Source organism: Podarcis tiliguerta, assembly GCF_965153285.1.
Source record: "Podarcis tiliguerta genome assembly, chromosome: 5".
In the NCBI taxonomy this organism is placed as follows: Eukaryota; Metazoa; Chordata; class Lepidosauria; order Squamata; family Lacertidae; genus Podarcis; species Podarcis tiliguerta.
In genome coordinates this window covers 27,387,023-27,406,435 of record NC_139538.1, presented here as the reverse complement: position 1 = coordinate 27,406,435, position 19,413 = coordinate 27,387,023, and the positions used below count along the sequence as shown (strand labels likewise).

Below are 19,413 nucleotides of genomic sequence, written 5' to 3'. Positions count from 1 at the left end.
CGAGGCACCACTGTATTCTATATTGAACATACATATACTATACAATATCTCCCCCAACATAAAAAAGGGGAAATAGCCTTCTTGGTATAGAGTAAAATATGTGTTCTCTGAAAACTATTAGAATGTATAGTTTATCTGATATAAAATATAAATAGTTGCTTCAATTGTACATAATGATAAACGATGGTTTACATAAGGGATGGGGAACCTGTTCCCTCCAGAATAAGTTGAACTCCTAACTGTAAATGTCTCTTACCATTGGTCATACTGGCTGGGGCTGATTGGTTTACATTAATGGGCCTTGCGTTTATGAGTTCCCCATTCCCTTTTCTCCAGCACAGCTGTGAAGCAAACCAAATTCTTAACTATGGTTTAAGTAAACAAGCCAACTTCAAATCCTGGCTTGTTTCCATAGAGAAGAATTGGTATAGTTTTTAGTTCAGACACAATAATAAGCCATGATTAACTGAAAACAGAAGCAAACCCTTCCAGTTTCCTCTCTGCAATAGTGCTGGAGGAGGGGAGATGGAGCTCACAAGCTCAAGGTTTGTGTACATGACTAAATCATAGTTTAGGTACAACCAGATGTGTTACAGTTCTTATTTGTGCCCTGTAACAAATGGCAAAAGCATCTTGCATCATAACCACACTTTCATTTCATCCTACTTGCTAGTTCTTTATTCTGCCAAAGAACAGTACTTCTTTTTCTAACGACATTATCCTGCTAAAGTTTTTCATTGTCTTCATTTCCTACCAACTTGTAATACATCTTACATTTCATGGTTTTTCTCTGCAGATGACCCTCATGTACAATATTCTGCAGTGAGCAGCTTTATATTTCTTCGTTTCTTTGCTGTAGCTGTAGTATCGCCTCATACTTTCCATTTACGACCTCATCATCCCGTAAGTTTTAATAATGTTCTGTCCAAACTCTCTAGGCAAGGTTTGTTAGGAAGATAAATATAGAAATAAGCCTAGCGTTTGCAATGTGAATGGAGAGTTGAACTGTGAGTTTTTAGGCCGCTAGGATATAATTTAAGTAAACTGTAGGTAACTACATAGTCCCTAAGTCCCCACAGTTCTGAGCTATTATCCTGCCTGAATATTAATAATAATAATTGGAAAATTGATATGAGTAGGTGTCTGGCACCCTGATCACTTGTATGGTATATGGTTGCATTTCCTATTGACTTCAAAGTAATCTCAAACAGTGACAGAAAGCCGTAAAAGAGAAGTCTGGGTTATCTTGAAGGGGTGTATAGAAAGCTGTATTGTTAATATTCTGGTAATATGTAGAGAATGTTGTTCAGGATGTCAAATGGGACAGTTATAGCTTGGTATCATGCGAAACATTCTATGTAACTTTTCCTACACAAAGATTATCGTAAGAACATAGCATAGAAAGTGGCCTCAAAAGCATTGTGCACTGCTCATCTCAAAAAAGAAAATATTCCACAACAATAGCTTTATTTTCTTGGGTTATTGATGCTCATTTGTAGATTGTCTTATAAGAACTTAAAAAGAGCCCTGCTGGTTCAGGCCAAAGGCCCACCTAGATCAGTGTCCTGTTCTCACAGCGACTAACCAGATGCATATGGGAAGCCCATCACAACCCTCTTTCTCATTTGTGAGTCTCAGCAACAGTATTCAAAGGCATCAGTTTTGCAACATTGCTTATGAAGTAGTAGTGGAGTGAACTACCTGGATCTAAGATGTTAAACATGGAAAAGCTATTAAAAATCAATATACTCTTTATGGCCAGGGGTTGGCAAGGTTTACCTCGCCTGGACCGGTTCACTCCAGAGGAGATCCTTCTGTGGGCCGGATTGCACGCATGCATGAACGCATGTGCCTGCAATTTCCGGCATCTGTGCAGATGGGATTTCTGGCACTGCAGAAGTGAGTCGCTGTGCCAGTTTAGCGCAGTGCGCAGGGACTCGCCAAGTGGGCGGCTCGGGGGCCAGTTAAACGACCCCCGTGGGCTGCTTGTGGCCCATGGTCCTTAGGTTGCCTACCCCTGCTTTATGGCAGTGTACTTCCTTAATTAGAGGATACTGAATAGTACTACTGTACTGAGAGCCAGTGTGGTGTAGTGGTTAAGAGCGGGGGACCTGTAATCTGGTGAACCGGGTTTGCGTCCCCGCTCCTCCACATGCAGCTGTTGGGTGACCTTGGGCTAGTCACACTTCTCTGAAGTCTCTCAGCCTCACTCACCTCACAGAGTGTTTGTTGTAGGGGAGGAAGGGAAAGGAGGTTGTTGGCCGCTTTGAGACTCCTTAGGGTAGTGATAAAGCGGGATGTCAAACTCTTCTTCTTCTGTAGCTACTGTTCATGTAATCAGTGACATGTGTTTTCTGGAAAACTTTGAATTGGAAGTTTTTCCTATTCGCGTTGCATAGGCTAACTTGCATCAGAAACATATTCTGATGCTCCAAAGAGTGATTTAACATTCCTCCCCCCCCCCATATGCCACAAAGCATTTGACCACAAATATTTGAGGGGAGAAATTAATGCACACTTAATATGTATTGTTATGTAGACATTTTTCTTGCAGTACTTAAAAAGATTTAAAGACAATGTTAGAGTTAATTACCTGTAAAACATTATTTACAACTTTGAACCTGCCAAGCTTGCCTAATGTTTGCAATTGGCATCCATTCAGTGTTACTAATGAACTTATGACAGAAAACATTTTTCCAAAACATTTTCTGCACCACTGCATGTAGTTCCTGGTTCCATGTTCTTGGGGCAATGTCCTTTCTATGCTCCCCACTTCTTACCAGCACACCATGTATCCACTGTACTCATTTTTGCCTGTCACTGCTCCCTCTCACTCATACCTCCTCTTAGGATTCTGATCCTTGTTAGCAAAAGAGGAGAGACTTAATTTCATAGAAGTGGCACCGCTGTGTCCTTAGGCAAAACTAGGTAACTATGTGGTTTGGTGAGGTTGAAATACATTCCTTCATGTAGCATCCAGTCATTATATTGGGGACCATATATCACAATTTCAGAAGGGGCATTAATAGAAATGTCAGATTTAATTCAAGACGCTATTCTGCTACAAAATAAATATTCAGCTAGTTACATGAATTGGAGCAAAACAATATTGCTCAGTCTCTGATTCAAAGATTATGTTAGGGCATAGCCTTTAAATATTCAAATAAGTGAAATGTTTTAGTGTCAGATTATACAGGTCTGTGTATTGTAAAGTTAGCACAAATGTTTAACATCTTAAGTATGGATATTTATATAAAACACTTAAAGGTTTTCTTGCAATGAACTGGTATATACATCTTTTAAATGCATTTTGATAAATAAATGAAGTAGAATTTCTCTGTGAAACCTTGGCTCCTTTTAAGCAATAAAGTACAGCTCTTTTTGTCTGGTGGAGACGTATCAAACTGTAGAACCAGAATCTATAATGTAAGATGTTTCATCTACTAATAGATTGAAACAGTACCTCTCATGAGGGGACTTCTGCTCACTGAAATAATACTCTCATTGCCCAGTAACAGATTTTCACCTGCTCCTCATGCCCTCCCAAACAAATCTGCTCTGAATGATTGAAGACCTTCCAGAACAGTATGCGAGGTGCACAAGGAGCTGCAGGAGCATTGGCAAAAATTATATCCTCCCCCCATGCTGTGCCACTTCTATTAATAGGGGCTTCTGCTTGTATCAAAGGCCCTTGTGCTCATGAAAATTTGTTGGAGTCTGCAAAACACTGCTTCATGCTGTGTCCATCTCCATAATGCTTATATGAAAGCTGCCATGTGGCAGCTGTGCAGTAAAGTACTTGGTAGATGTTCTTTTATTGTAATACTATTACTTATTTAACAATATTTATATACAATTTAATCATCAAGTTTCTAAGTGCTTTACATAAAATATAACTTTAAAATAATAGAATCAGATGTTAAAAACAAGGTGACCCAAAATTCAAAATTTAAATCAAATCAGTTTAAAAAATGTTTACATTATAAAAACACATATTAAAATACATGTCACATGTGCATGTCTGGGTTGGCTTGCCTGAAAAAAAAAATTTAGCAGGGGCCTAAAACAATACTATGACACCAGTAAAATGGCAACTTTACCTGTTTCTTATATGTTTCTTTTAGGATGCACAGACATCTAGAACATTAACCCTTATATCAAAAGCCATTCAGACACTGGGGAGCTGGGGAAGCTTGTCCAAAAGCAAGCTAGTAAGTACCTGATGATTTATTCTTTTCTTTTGCTTCTGGTATCTTGATTGCTATGGTTTACTCACTTCCATTTTCTCTCTTTTAGTCAAGCTTCAAGGAGACATTTATGTGTGAATTTTTCAAAATGTTTCAGGAAGAGGCATATATTGAAGCTGTCAAAAAGGTATTTTATATATAAATATACACACACACACATTATTTTAGTTAAAGCATGTGTCCATTTTTTTCTTGCCTTCCTTCAAGGATGTCAGGAACTGTACTTGGAGGCTATCCCTTTTGATTCACACAACAGCACTGTGAGGTAGGTTAGATCAATAGAAGGACGAATCAATTGCTCACAGCTGGCTAGTGGTTTGAACCCAGATCTTCCTGGTACAAGTCTAATCCTCTGTTTACTGCACAATGCCACCCTGTACCCCTCACATGCACAAATGTTTTGCTAAAGTACAATGGCAACAAAGTTTTTAAGATGCAATATTTTAGATCAAAGGTGAAGGTAAAATGCAGAAACAACATCTTAGAACTGTAAATTAACTTTGGTTAGCTTAGAGTTCATGTATATTGATTTTTTGAAAAGCTTCTACAGTTGTGTATGGAAAACAATTCACATTATTTTAACATGTTCTCTTTTAGTTTTTAGATGAGGTATCATCTACTGAAACTAAAGAGCCAAGTGTCATGAGCGAGTCGATTCATCTAAAAGAAGGGTAACTGAAGTACAAAGTACTTTATACTGACAAGTGTTTTGCTTGAATACATTATTTTTGTCATCTCTTTGAACTAGTTCCAGCCTAGAACCTTTGCTTCCCTGACTACTTAAGTGCCAACTCTCTCTGAGGCAGTAGCCTACTTACATATGTGCACAATTCCTTGCTCACATTACCATTGTATACAAAATACCCCTTTTTATCAGTACAAGATTCCTGCAAGGAGAGGATAGTTATTGTAGTTAATCACCCTGTAGCATAAAGGTAAAGGGACCCCTGACCATTAGGTCCAGTCGTGGACGACTCTGGGGTTGCGGTGCTCATCTCGCTTTATTGGCCGAGGGAGCCAGCGTACAGCTTTCGGAGGTCATGTGGCCAGCATGACTAAGCCACTTCTGGCAAACCAGCAGCACACGGAAACGCTGTTTACCTTCCCACTGGAGCGGTACCTGTTTATCTACTTGCACTTTGACGTGCTTTCAAACTTGCTAGGTTGGCAGGAGCAGGGCCTGAGCAACGGGAGCTCACCCCGTCGCGGGGATTTGAATCGCCGACCTTCTGATCAGCAAGTCCTAGGCTCTGTGGTTTAACCCACAGCGCCACCCGCGTCCCCACTTAGCCTTAAATTGATGGTTGGGAAGAACTTGCAGAGCTGCAACAACCACCTTGCATTTTCTTTTTAAAGTGGAATGATGTGAGCAAGTCTGGGAAAGAGAAATAATAAAAATGATTTCTTCATCTTACATCGTGAACTTTGAGGATATTTTTAAAATATTACTATAACAACTATACATAAACGTGCCCTTTATACCATTATAAATATTTATATATTTTTTTTATATATGCTTACTATAAATTGGTATCAGTGGGTAGAATTCAGTGTTCTATGATGAACATTTTGTCTGCACAAGTATTTCAGCTTGCTAGACAGAACTCTCCTCCCTCTGCATGTTGTTCTGGGGTTCTCTTGACCCCAATAAATAATTATGGGAGATGTGGGGAGAGGTGCAGGGGAAGCACAGTGGTTCCGCTGACAGGTTTCATTAGATGAAGCCTACCCTTGAACTCAAAATCCAGTGTCTTAAGATATCCTTGCATTATACAAAGGTTAAATGTTTATAATTCAATGTAACATAAAACACCCTTTATTATTGGATATTCAAAGACCTTTATACTATCAGTCAAGGACTTCAGTTTTTATTATAAAATATTCTGCTGTTCTCTCCCTTCCTTATATAATATTCCAATTTTTTTCCATTAGTGCAAATCTTCACATTTTATCAGTTCACTCACTTACAGTTGGCATCACGTGTAGTCTCAATTTATTTCTGTATATTATTCTTGATGCTGTCAGTATAACCAAATAAATATGTTCTTTTTTCCCCAATCATTAAATAAATAAGAAAAAACAGGATCTTTTTTCTTTTTATAGACTTAAAAATTGTCTTTCTGGATTCTAAATCATATTTATTCCTAATAGTTCTGGGGGTTTTTTATTCAACTTTGTATCCTACTAAAGTCTCATATTCAACTATAAATTTCCGACAAAGAAATGGTGGTCCACTTAGTGTTATAACTATATAACAGACTGAGGGTGAATCCTGACAAGACAGAAGTACAGTGGTGCCTCGCAAGACGAAAAGAATCCGTTCCGGGAGTCTTTTCGTCTTGCGGTTTTTTCGTCTTGCGAAGCAAGCCCATTGATGGAGTAGCGCTATTAGCGCTATTGACATTTTAAGGGCTAAAAACAGCTTTTTAAGGGGTGGGGGATTAGCGGTTTTGCTGCTAAAATGCTTTTGGAGCAAAGGGGTTTTGGAGCAAAAAAAAAATTCAAAATTTTTCGTCGTTTTCGTCTTGCGAAGCAAGCCCATAGGGAAATTTGTCTTGCGAAGCGCCTCTGCAAACGGAAAACCCTTTCGTCTTGCGGGTTTTCCGTCTTGCGAGGCATTCGTCTTGCGGGGCACCACTGTACTGTTTTGGGGGGACAGGGGACGGGCAGGTGTGTGGGACTCCCTGGTCCTGAATGGACCAGGTGCGTACCTGGGAGTCATTTTGGACTCACAGCTGTCCCTGGAGGCTCAGGTCCAGGGCAACTGTCTACCAGCTCCTCCTGGTACACCGGCTGATACCATACCTGCCTGCAGACTGTCTTGCCAGAGTGATGCATACTCTGATTATCTCCTGCTTGGACTACTACAATGCGCTCTACGTGGGGCTACCTTTGAAGGTGACTCAGAAACTACAACTAATCCAGAATCCGGCAGCTAGACTGGTGACTGACTAGGAGTAACCTCAGGGACCATATAACACTGGTCCTAAAGGATCTTCATTGGTCCCAGTGTGTTTCTGAACACAATTCAAAGTGTTGCTGCTGACCTTTAAAGCCCTAAATGGCCTTGGCCCAGTATACCTGAAGGAGCATCTCCACCCCCATTCTTCAGCCCAGACACTGAGGTCCTCCTCTGAAGGTCTTCTGCTGGTTCCCTCACTGCAAGAAGTGAAGTTACCGGGAACCAAGCAGAGGGCCTTCTTGGTAGTGGCGCCCTCCCTGTTGAACACCCTCCCTGTCGAGATAAAAGAACTACATAACTTTTAGAAGACATCTGAAGGCAGCCCTGTATCCGGAAGTTTTACTGTTTGATGTTTTATTATGTTTTGATATATGCTGTAAGCCACCCAGAGAGGCTGGTGAAACCCAGGCAGTTGGGTGTGGTATAAATAACAAAAATATTATTTTTTTATTATTATTTATTATATTGCTTGTAAGGATACGCCGGTCCCCTTACCAAACACAATGCATTCCCTGGAAATTGTTTGTTAGGTGAGCGTTTGTTTAAGGAGTCCACAATTTCCATTGATTCCTATGGGAACATATCTAATTGGAGGATTTGTCCCAACTCTCTTCATGGTTTCTTCCTGAAATTGCTGCAGCCTACCAGTAAAAGACAAACAAGGGAAAAACTGATTAGTTAGTCCTGCTCCCTGGTTTGTCTGAGCTTGCTTCCTGCATGGTTTCTGCTCCCAAATGGCTACTGCTGGCCACTAAAGCACAAAGTAAGGAAGTTGGCAAACTCTGGATGTTTGGATATCTGAATCTGTGGAGTGGTTTGAGCATAATCGGATAAGCATTTTTTTGCATAATGAGTAGGCAGATTGAAGGACCTGTGTGTAAGTGTAACTGGGAACTCTATAGGAAGCATTTTGAAGGTTCTGCTTAATAATCCTTTGTATTCTGTTCACAGGGAAATGTATAAAAGAGCACAAGGAAGAACACGTATTGGGAAAAAGAATTTCAAGAAGCGTTGGTTCTGTTTGACAGATAGAGAGCTCACTTACCATAAGCAACAAGGTATTAGTGCTGCTTATTTGCAACTTCAGCATTTTAAGTTACAGGATGTGGTCTATTTATCTGTAGTGCAGACTTTGTTCTTTCGTTATGGTAATTAAAGGAATTCATTAAAACAGAATCCTGTTTTTGTTCAAAGTGGTATAAAGTAGTAAAAATATGTTGTCTTTTATATTTTGAAGGTATTTTTAAATTCCAATTCGTATTTCCAAACCCAGTGCTAGTCTAGAAAAAGAGGTGCCAGAACTCACCATGAATGCCTCCTCCCCTGTTCTCTTATGATGGCAATGGTGCCCTCCTGAGAGGTGCCAGAACTGCGTTCTTTTGAGTTCTGGCTGAAAAAAAGCCCTATCCAAGCCTGCTTACTTTCTTACCTAACAGAGGCACTTGCATATATGTGTTAACCATAATAGAGTTGGCAGGCATATGCTTTTTCTACTGCTCTTGCTCCATAGGAAATGAAAAATGGAATGCTAGAGTTCAATTCCAAATTTTACTAAGATTTTGTCTCCAGCATTATCCTAATCAATAGTTTTCTTTTCTATAGTTTGTACCAATTTACTCATTCTTATTTACACAGATAAAGATCCTATTTACACCATTCCAATCAAAAACATCCTTGCAGTGGAAAAGCTTGATGAGAATGCCTTTAACAGGAAAAACGTAAGCTGGATTTAGTTTTGAAATATTAGTTAAGAATACACTTAGTTTTTAAGCTAACTGCTCCACAGGGCATTTGTTCTTGGAAAATAACATTATATTATTATCATATTTACTTGCAATGCCCCCATCTTTTTGAAACATTTATCAACCATATTGTAGATCAGAGCTGAGCAACCTAAACTGGCTGGCAGGTCAAATTCTTATCTCCCCTATCTCTCATTGGCCAAATTTGAGAGCTCCACAGAGCTGCCATCCTGTCAATTAAATGAAATAACAATGACATCAGATGATGATTGTGCAATGCTTTGACACCCTACTGATGAACAGACTCAAAATTATCATCTTTCTGCTGATGTTGGTGGGGGGCATAATAACTGGCCTGCTTTCTGCAGGGATCAGCTGCATGATCAACTTTCCACACAGAAATCCAGTTGTGGGGCAGCTGAACATGGTTTGAGGAAACTGGCCAAATTGGGACCCATACCAGGTCAAATTTAGCCTGGACAGGCCAGAGGTTCTCCACTCTTGTAGATGGAACTTAACATATAATTGAGGGAAATGCCGTGAAAAGTATCCTGAGTTAATAGATTTAGGACAGGCTTCCTCAACCTCGGCCCTCCAGATGTTTTTGGTCTACAACTCCCATGATCCCTAGCTAGCAGGACCAGTGGTCAGGGATGATGGGAATTGTAATCTCAAAACATCTGGAGGGCCGAGGTTGAGGAAGCCTGATTTAGGAGGTCTAAATAAGAAACACTGGTTAAGATGTCTAAGCAGGCAATGTGCATCTACTAAAGTATGAATTGAAACTCATGAAACTCTATAACATTTGTTATCCCGCAGATAACAAAATTTCTGCTCAAATATCTATCCACCAACTACACACACACATACACGTGGGGATGGATACATATATCCATATCACGGCCTAGCCAATTGTCCTGGATCCATACTGGACAACATCAAGCTTATACATAAACTAAAGAACTGGCTTACGTGAAATAGATAATTATTAAAGCCTCGATTAAAAATAGACTTCTAATTTGGAGGGCAAAGGTCCCTTAAAGGTAAATGCTTAATTTCAAAATAGTTGAAAAACATTACCCACAAATACTTCGTTCATATATGCAGTCAATACATTACAACTTAACAATGTCCTTATATAGCAAAAGAGTTACCTTAGCTGCTGATAACTTGATACTGTGACAGTAAAATGTATATGCAAATATCATACAACAATGGGGAGGAAATTAATACAGGCAATGGCCATTTTACGCTTGTCCAATATGTGCGCAACCACACAAACATATCCACAACCCAGAAGAGGCCAGAAAAGTGAGTGGGGGTCAAGAATGTAACCCCCACCCAAAATGGTTTTTGTCTGTATAGCAAAAAGTGACCAGTTTATACATTTTTTGAGTCCTGTACTACTTTTATAGCCGCCATCCAACCAATGTCATCCTTAAGCCCACAGGGCATTAATAAACACAAGGCAGGTTTAATTTGGGGTGCACTTTCTTTCATATTAAGGTTTTTGGTTGAGAATACTGTTTTGATTCTTCCTATTAATGATTATTTTCCAGAAGGAGCTGCTGCTTGAAATATAAGGGGCAGGATCCCGCATAATGTTAGCGCAAGAAGCAGGAGAGTTGCTGTTGTGCAAGCCATTTTGTTGTGAAAGCAGGGTATATGTTATGTTAACACTGTTCAAGCGCTTCTGCCCACCCAAGGCACCTGTTAGATCCTGCTGTTGCAGTACATGAGGAATGGGGCTTCTGCTAGTCACATGACTGTTGTGCTAGTAGCTGCCACAGTTGAGTCTGTTTCTTGGTTTATGATGTAAGATGGGATGGACAAGGAGAAGGATGTCATGATAAGTAACAATGTGGCTGCCGAGAGAACTAAGCTGATGAAGGGTGTAGCATTGCAGTCCTGCTACTAAGCAACAGAACAGAAATTTCATAAAATTGCTAAATAAAACAGCAAATGAAGAGAATTTTGTGCTGCTTGTCATTTGGAGTCCTGTGAATAAACTGTGGGTTGCTGAATAAAAAGGATATTTTCTTTCTCAGATGTTTCAAGTGATACATGCTGAAAAGCCACTCTACGTGCAAGCAAATAATTGTGTGGAGGCTAGTGAGTGGATAGAAGCTCTCTGTAGGAAGAGCAGATACAACGAAAGCAGACTGAGTGTTTATCATCCGTCTGCTTTTTTGAATGGAAACTGGCTTTGCTGTAAGGCTACATCAGAGAACTCAGAAGGTTGCACACCATGCACTGTGTAAGTAACATCTGCAAAGAAAGATGTATACTTGTTTGGAAATAGAAATAAGATTGGTCTCTGCCTATTTTTGCTGGGATTTCAGTCAGTCCCTGGCATGTTTGTTGCCTAAAGGGGCCTCTTAGCAGAATAGTGTGTGTATGTTTAAGGCCACTTGTCATAATAGTTAACCTAGGATTTGTAGCTAGAGAGATGTGTGCTTCCTATATGATATATTCCAGTCCTTTAGTTCACAGATAGCAGGTGGAAGGAACAGGCAACATTGTAATCGGGAAAATAGATACCATTGATGGCGGGAGCCAAGTTGCATGTGTTAAACTGCTTTAGAGAATGGTTTGTAACATACAGTGAAGGGTGGAGATGTATGTATATGTATATAGTTTATAAACTTTTAATTGCAGGGGTGTGCCTAATGACATCCAAATAGAGATTGATGGGGATCGAGAAGCGGAGAGAATCTACTCCCTTTTTGCTATCAACATGCCAAAGCTGCAGAAGATGGAAGGTACAGATATACTAATTCAAGTAGTGCTGACTTCTTAGAAATAGTAGTGTTGGAGGAAAAAAACATTCTTTAGTAAATTGTTAAGTTTATGAGAATTGGTTATAGAACAAGTGGCAAATAGATTTCTTTTGTGTCCAGTAAAGTAGTTTTCTTTCTTAATTATTTTTTTAAAAAAAACATTTTCTGTTACATATGCTTCTGCTTCTGAACACGTAGAAGAATACAGGTTTTGTTTAATAAAAATTAATGCCTCCCTAATACTGTTGCTTGTACGTACTTATTTTTAGAGGCTTGTGAAAGTATAGCAGTCTATCAAGGTCCACGGAAGGAACCGGATGACTATTCTAATTTCAAAATTGAGGACTCAGTAGCAACTTTTCAAACACTTAAGCAAATAATATCTGTTGTAGAAAAATTGGATGAGCATCATGACAGACATGGGAAGAAAAGATCATCTAGTGCTAAATATGGCAGTGAGTAAGTATTGTAGGTACTTCTACCTTTAGGGTTGATCTGTCTCTTGACAAACCAAATGTACTCTGAAATATCACCCAACTTTTTTTCTCAAGGTAAACCATGCAAATTAGCTCTGCTTCTGAGAAATAGTTGACTCAAACCCAGACACATTACTATTACACATCTCCATATTTAGCATAAATAAGCTGTATCAATTGTGCTATTCTTGGTTACTGTAGAAACAGTAAAATGTGGACTGGCCAAGGTAATTGTTAGGTGGATTTGTGGCTGGCTCGCTGACCAAACCAACGGTTCCTCATCCTGGAAAAAAGTGACAAATGGAAGGGTTCCATCCTGGGCCTGTTGTTGTTCAACGTCTTTATAAATGACTTGGATAAAGGAATTGATGGGATGCTCATCAGATTTGCTGAAGACACTAAGCTGGAATGCCACAGACACTAATGCCACAGAAGACAAAATCAGGATTCAATATGATCTTAACAGATTGGAGAACTGAGCCAAAACTAACAAAATATAAATAGGAACAAATGTAAAATTTAATCTTAGGCAGCAAGAACCAGCTGCACAAATATAAGATACGACACTCTTCAAGCACATTTAATCAGTAATACACATCATATCGCACCATTCCATATTTCCATCTTCAGTGGTCCATTTTATATGCATTAAATAGGTATTTCCCGCTAGTATGTTATCCTAAATGGACCATAGCAAAGAGAGGGGTTGAGCTAGCCTGCTTTCATATTTTTAAGCTACTTTTATCACCTAATAGACATGGTTTCTTTTTCCTCTTTTTTTTCCAGAGAAAATCCAATTGTTGGGAAAATTTCTTAACCAAAGACACACTGCAACAAATGGATTTCGAAGAAACTGGAGTAGTTTTCACTTTTTAAAAATCCTGATTGTATGCTGATTCAGAGTATTTAAGAATGTACATTGCCTGGATATTAGCTGTGTACAGACAATATATTTATTATTTAATAGGGAAAAGACTTGCTTGGGAATCTGATTGTTTTGCAGGGTGAGGAACATCAGTTCCATTTCGCTTAAAGAACTAAAAGTGCCAGAAGATGAAAGTAAACAAATTTTCTAGCGCTGGAAGGAACTACTAAAGGAATAAGCTTTCTAAGGGAGGAAATTAACTACCACTGCAGAAGGGACTTTGGGTGTGCCAAGATAATAATCAGTTTCATTTATGAACCATCGGTACCTATTCTGTGGACAATGAGTCTTGGCAAAAGAAATCCCAACAGGTAACAAAAGGAATTGAAGCTTTATATACAGCGCACGGCCACTTTTAAAATGGTCCTTTCTTAATCCACAATAGACATTTGTAAAGAAAAAAAGTGGTACTTTTTAAATGTGCATTCATAATTAGCAATGTTATGTTATTTAAGTGATATTACTGAAGCAGGACAAGTCAGGGAGTCTATGCATCTTGTTTACAATTGGAGTGAGCAGTGAATGGAGTGACATGGGACCACTGTCTGAATTTTATTTTTTTTTAATAGCCAATTACTAGTACTTTATTTAGCAACCAGGGCTTTTTTGGAAGTACTGTGTAAGAACTTTGTGCTGTTGGGAAACTATTATGGGTGCATACCAAGCAACATCGACCTGCCAATCAAAAAAATTGCCCTAAAGATAGGTATTACACATTGGAAATATGTCACATCCAATTGCAACTAGTAGATTTCGAAAACCACTCCAAGCACTTTAAATATCTGGATTGCCCCCAGATTATATTTAAAGATACTTTTTAGTATCTAATCATTATGATCAGTTGAATGATCACTATTGTGGCTTAAAACAATGCTTTTGTGAACATTTTTATATCTAGTTTTTTACTTGCCAGTTGAAGTTTTGGACTCAGATTTGCATTTAGAAACTCTTAATCTTGCCTTCTTGATATATTTTTAATCATAGGCTGATAAAAATGTATGTAATGAACAGAAACATGGTATCCAACTAAGACATAGGCTGGACCCATTGACATCAATACACTTAACTCCATTGATTTCAGTGGGTCTGCTCTAAGTATGACTAATGCTTGATATCACCCCAAGCTTCCTTTCATCAGTATTATTGAATGTGGTACTAGGAAACCTCATATTGGGAGCAATTTTCTGAGCACTGTAAAAATTGATATATTGCCACATATTTGTATATTGTTCTAGTTTACTTTTCTACACTTGTTTTTCTTCTTTTTGGCTGCTATTTGCCACTGTTGTGGTTAATATTTGTTTTAATTGATAGAAATTGGGAAGAATGGATACAAGCTGCTTAAAATACTACATGAATTACTAACAGTACGGCATTGCCTAATAACAAATTCAAAGATCTTGCTGTAGGATTCAGCAGCCAGATTACAAGGCTTTCTGCACCAGCAAATAAATGCTTATAATCTACTCAGCTACTTTAGGCATGCTCAAAAGGGTTGCATGCAGCCAGTGGGAGTCATTTTGGAACAGCCGATACCCATGCCTTATCACTAACTGCTTTGGATAGGTCTTTTGAGTTTCAGAAATAGTTTGCCATAAACATGGGGGCTATTGTTGAAGTCCTCTGGGCCCATGGGCTTATCTGTGTAGTGCTTTGGATCATGGATCTGAGTGGATTAGCAGAATGAATGGCACAGAAGTTATGTAAGAAGAACACTATAGAGGTACAAACAAATCTAAGAAAATTACAACTGAATCAACAATTGGGAGGTATAAAGCTATTTTATATATGTATTTCAAGTGCAGTGACTCCTGAATCAGAGGTGTTCTTCTTTCTATGCTCTGCATTCAGCAATGTACAAAGCCAGAAGTACTGACGGAAATTATTTCCTCTAGATAAGGCTCTCCATCAGAATACCCTGTTCAGGCCTGCGTATTCTACAATCTACTATTGTCTGATAACATTTTTAAAAAATTGTACATGGCACATTTGTCCACCCTAGGTTTAAACAAAAAGATTGAACTAAAATATTGGAGATGTGATTGTGCATTGCAATTTGTTTGTTCGGGGACTTGTTTCAGTGGGTTTTACTGTTTTTGATAGGGAAATATGCAAATGCTATTAATTCAATCATTGGTTCATCACCTGGGTGAAAGCTACATACTATATCAGTTGTAGTAGTGGGATCATGTCATATGTCACTCTTTTAATCTTTATTTAATTCAATTGGTGAAAAATAAAGATGCAAATAAATGCAAATAGTACAATCAATACAAAATAATAGTTATATTTATATTAGTTCTTAATCATGTACATAGTTTTAAACAGTGGCCTAATTTGCTCATCAAGGTAAGTCATTGCTTATCATTCCAACTTTACCACTCCTGTAGCATGAGGGAAAACGAGCCACAATCCCTGATTTAAAAGTATATCCAAATCAAAATTGCTGTTTGTTGTGCTGAAACAAACTGCAGTTGATAAGCCAAGAACTTTGGGTTTACATCATTGTTTGCTTGAAGCAAAATAAGCCACAATTTCTGGTTTGGATATAACACTAAATGGGGGATTATGGTTTGTTCCTCCAAGGGAAGGACTGAAGTGGGGGTGTTCTGCATTTTCATGGTGAGCCATTGACTATGCTTTCCCTTGAAATCTGAGCACTTAAGGTGTCCTGAGACAATCTTTCATCTCAATAATGAATTAATAAAGTTATTCACAAGTAGTTGAATAGCATTGGCAGCGCGGTACAGCCAACAGCTTTTACTTAACGATAACACTCCCTGTTTTACATATGTGCTTTTAGATATGATATATACATTATATAAAATCATGTTGTGATATCTGAATATGACCATGAGAGCCCATACCAAAGAAGTAACAGACAATATGGGAAGGATGTGCAACCAACAATTTTAATATTCATATTTGTAAATACCATGCACAGTGAAGTTTGCCTTTTCATTAATACAGTAATGTATTACAGGAATAGTGCAAAGTATTATTTTATTTTTGAAATAATTCAGCCTAGCCACAGGGTTATCTTACAAATCATGAGGTTGGTAAATATGACCGTACAATCCAAATCCATGGGCCTCCTGATCCATATTATATTCTGAATTACAGTCTTAAGACTAGTACCCAACTTTATTCTTACATTGCCTTATTTTTAACAGTTTCCCTCACCCCACTCTGTTTACAGCAGAATATAGTATACCTCAGTTCGCATCCCAAAAAGATGTGTTCTAGGAAAAGTTACATTTTAATTTTAAAAGTAGGTATATAAATCAAAAACTTGTGTTAAATATTCAACCCACATTAGCAGTCTGTATGTAATAATTTACACTGGTGGTTTTTTTCTTTTGTAGAGGGGGAATTGCTCTGTTTGAGAAACCCACTTCCTCCAGTTCCTTTAGCTGCACTAGGGAGTTCCCAATAGTGTAGCCAGATGCTCCCTGTCAGAATCATTCAGCTGAGTGGCACTGATGGGGAACCCCACTTGCAAAATAATTGGGAGCCCACTTTAAGCAGTTTCATCCGTACCTGCCCCACTCTTGCCCCATACCTGTCACATATGTCAGCTGTGGGGCAGGTGGGGATGATTTGTGGGGAACTGCCTTGCAGGCCTAATTAGGCTCACGAGCAGGGAGTTCTCCATCCCTGGAGCTGGAGTGCACCTGAAAGATGATTTGAAGTAACCCGCAGTGGCCATCCCTAGAACATAAGCAAATTGGCATGGAGTTCTTTCTGAGGTTTGAGTGTTAAAAATGTTAACTTAAAGGTATTGTGCCATCATTTTTTGTTGATAGGCAAAGTAACTTTAAAATGTATTATGCACTTGTATTCATCACAAATAGTGATACTGTCTGTAACTTTTCATGGAATCTAGATGCTTTACTTGATTAGGAGATTGCAACATGATTATTTGATTCATAAAAAAAAAAGATGAATAAGGTCTCTTAAAACAGGCAAAGTAATAAACCACCTTAAAAGACCAGTGTTCCTGACCTGCTGTTAAGTGATTTTGCTGTTCGGTGTTCCTAAGCTACATGCTTAGTATTCAGGAATCTTGCTGAGATTTGACATTGGTATCATGCATCACTTTTGGATTCCTTTACATATCACACAATTGTGACCTACAACAAAATGTTGCAGGGTGAAGTGCTTCAATTCATCTTTCCAGCCATTTCATCTTCCTGGTTTTTCATTTCCCACTTGGTTAGACAGCCAACATTTCCTGCTCACATAGCATATTGGGCTATTTGGTGGGGGGTGGGTCTTCCGTTTTGATGTTTTCCCTCTTCTTAGGGGGGTGAGGTGGCCACACTGGTGCCTAGCTCCAGCTACCTTACAATCTTGGATTTTCCTATTGATTTGCATGTGTAGTTCGCACTTCATCACTGGGACATTTTAATCATAGCTTCTCCGTGTGAACCTCAAAATTACTTATCCTGACAATCTCAACCTTATATTTCTGTCTTCTTCCATCATCTTTTACTAATTCTTACTCTGTTCTTGCTTTCACACAAATCTCTGCCTTCTTCCTGGGGGCACTAAGCATATTCAGTCTTCATTGGACTGTTTCAGTGAATCTTGTGCATTACTTTTGCTAACTTTTTTGTAATCTGCAAACTTCGGAGTTCCCATGAATCTACTGATACCTCCCTCTTCTGCTGGTGCCATTTTGGCTGTATGAGCAGTGGCATATGTGCTGAGCATCTGAAAATATAGGGGATGGTGGTCTTAAACAATCATCTGGGGCTTTTCAGTATATTGATACTCAGTCAAGATGATTGAATTACAGTGTTAACTTGTTGCATCATCACTGTGTCATTCTACTTTGGCATTTGATGAAGCCATTTACCCTGGTAAACAGGTTGGTCTGTAAGGCGCTTCGAACTTTTTGTAATGCTTCTGTTAATCGTTTTGGTTCCTGTTCACATTATTTCTAAAATAATTCGCTCCTTTTTATTTTTGGAAGTGTATGCCATGATTGCACCAGAACCATGTCAATGCATAATATTTATTATTGAGGGTCATTACTCTGCAAACAGTTCTGTTGAAAGGATGTAAACTTAAATTGGCATTGTTAATATTAAGAAAACGGGGGTCACCTATTAATCAGTTCTGTCTGTATATCATATCTTCACAAAGTAACGTTTGAGTAACTTTGTTTCTGCCTTATTCTAAAAGAGCATGATTAATTTCTGATCCTTGTGCAAGCATAGTTCTGTGGATGGAGAGGTTCAGAATAGTGCTTAATAAAACCCCCATTCCCCTGCCTCATTGACCTTTTACTATACATAGATAGCAGCAAACCGCCCACTGTTTACCAGGAATGGCTAGTACACATCTCCCATATTAGTAATTTATCTATTCAGTTGCTGTTGCTAGAGTTGTACTGGATTGCTGTGCAGAAGGAACACATTGACCTGATGATATGAGTCATGACTGGCATCTGTGTATTCATCAAAACATGGAGATGGACAGAGGGCTCTCAAGCAAATAAAGCTCATCATCCTCCAAATTATATTTATACCAAATTAAACCTGAGCTCTTCAAAACTATTATGGGGAATAAATGCACTTTCAAAAGTTAAGGTACCACATTGCGTAAAGTACAAGGCAGTTAATAATAAAGCAGCACTGAAAAATATTTCATGTTCCAATGAAGCAGTATCAATGTTTTCAGCATGTGGCCAAGTGCCAAAGATCTTCCTAGCCCTGTCCATGCAATTCTTTTTGTCAGTGTTATATTTCAAATGCAGTAGATAACCCAGAATTAAGTTTTGTATGAACTAGGTAGTAAATATTGAAAAGGGTTTCTGTTTGGATTAGCCTAGAGATTTTTTTTAAAAGACTGCTTGCTTAATTAGCTGTGGTTGACATGTATATTTTGCAGTGTATTTCTAATTTGTCAAGATGATACGTTGAATGTATTTTTATTTAAAGTTTATTTTCTTAACACAAGTATTAAAGTTTGAAACTTGCATGTTGCAGCCACTTTTAATATGTTGATTGATCATTTTAAATACTTAATATACACATAAAGGTTTTCTCAAAAAGTGGATGCTAAAAAGATATTGATCAATTGCTTATTGTTCCATTTTATGACATAGGCTGGAAATATTAGGATTATGAATGCATTGCGCCCTTGACTGAAAGAAACATCGGTGGTTAACATACAATATAACTTCTGCAGAAAACCTATGCAACAGGGTATGACTATGACTGTAACATAAACAAATTACATGTCAAGTACAGATAACCTTAAAAGTCAACTCA

The 19,413-nt window shown here is 38.4% G+C and overlaps 1 protein-coding gene across 2 annotated transcripts in view; it reads left to right on the top strand.

Moving 5' to 3' along the window:
- RASA2 (RAS p21 protein activator 2) overlaps nucleotides 1-19,118 on the top strand; it is a 46,530-nt gene extending 27,412 nt beyond the window's left edge. For both annotated transcript variants that reach the window (XM_083442669.1, XM_083442668.1), the window contains 10 exons: nucleotides 797-903; nucleotides 4,125-4,211; nucleotides 4,297-4,374; nucleotides 4,845-4,918; nucleotides 8,161-8,267; nucleotides 8,845-8,927; nucleotides 11,000-11,208; nucleotides 11,610-11,713; nucleotides 12,001-12,190; nucleotides 12,994-19,118. In XM_083442669.1, coding sequence (XP_083298795.1) covers nucleotides 797-903; nucleotides 4,125-4,211; nucleotides 4,297-4,374; nucleotides 4,845-4,918; nucleotides 8,161-8,267; nucleotides 8,845-8,927; nucleotides 11,000-11,208; nucleotides 11,610-11,713; nucleotides 12,001-12,190; nucleotides 12,994-13,024 — 1,070 coding nt within the window. In that variant the 3' untranslated portion in view covers nucleotides 13,025-19,118. The remainder of the gene's footprint in view (nucleotides 1-796; nucleotides 904-4,124; nucleotides 4,212-4,296; nucleotides 4,375-4,844; nucleotides 4,919-8,160; nucleotides 8,268-8,844; nucleotides 8,928-10,999; nucleotides 11,209-11,609; nucleotides 11,714-12,000; nucleotides 12,191-12,993) is intronic.
- The last annotated feature ends 295 nt before the right edge of the window (nucleotides 19,119-19,413 follow it).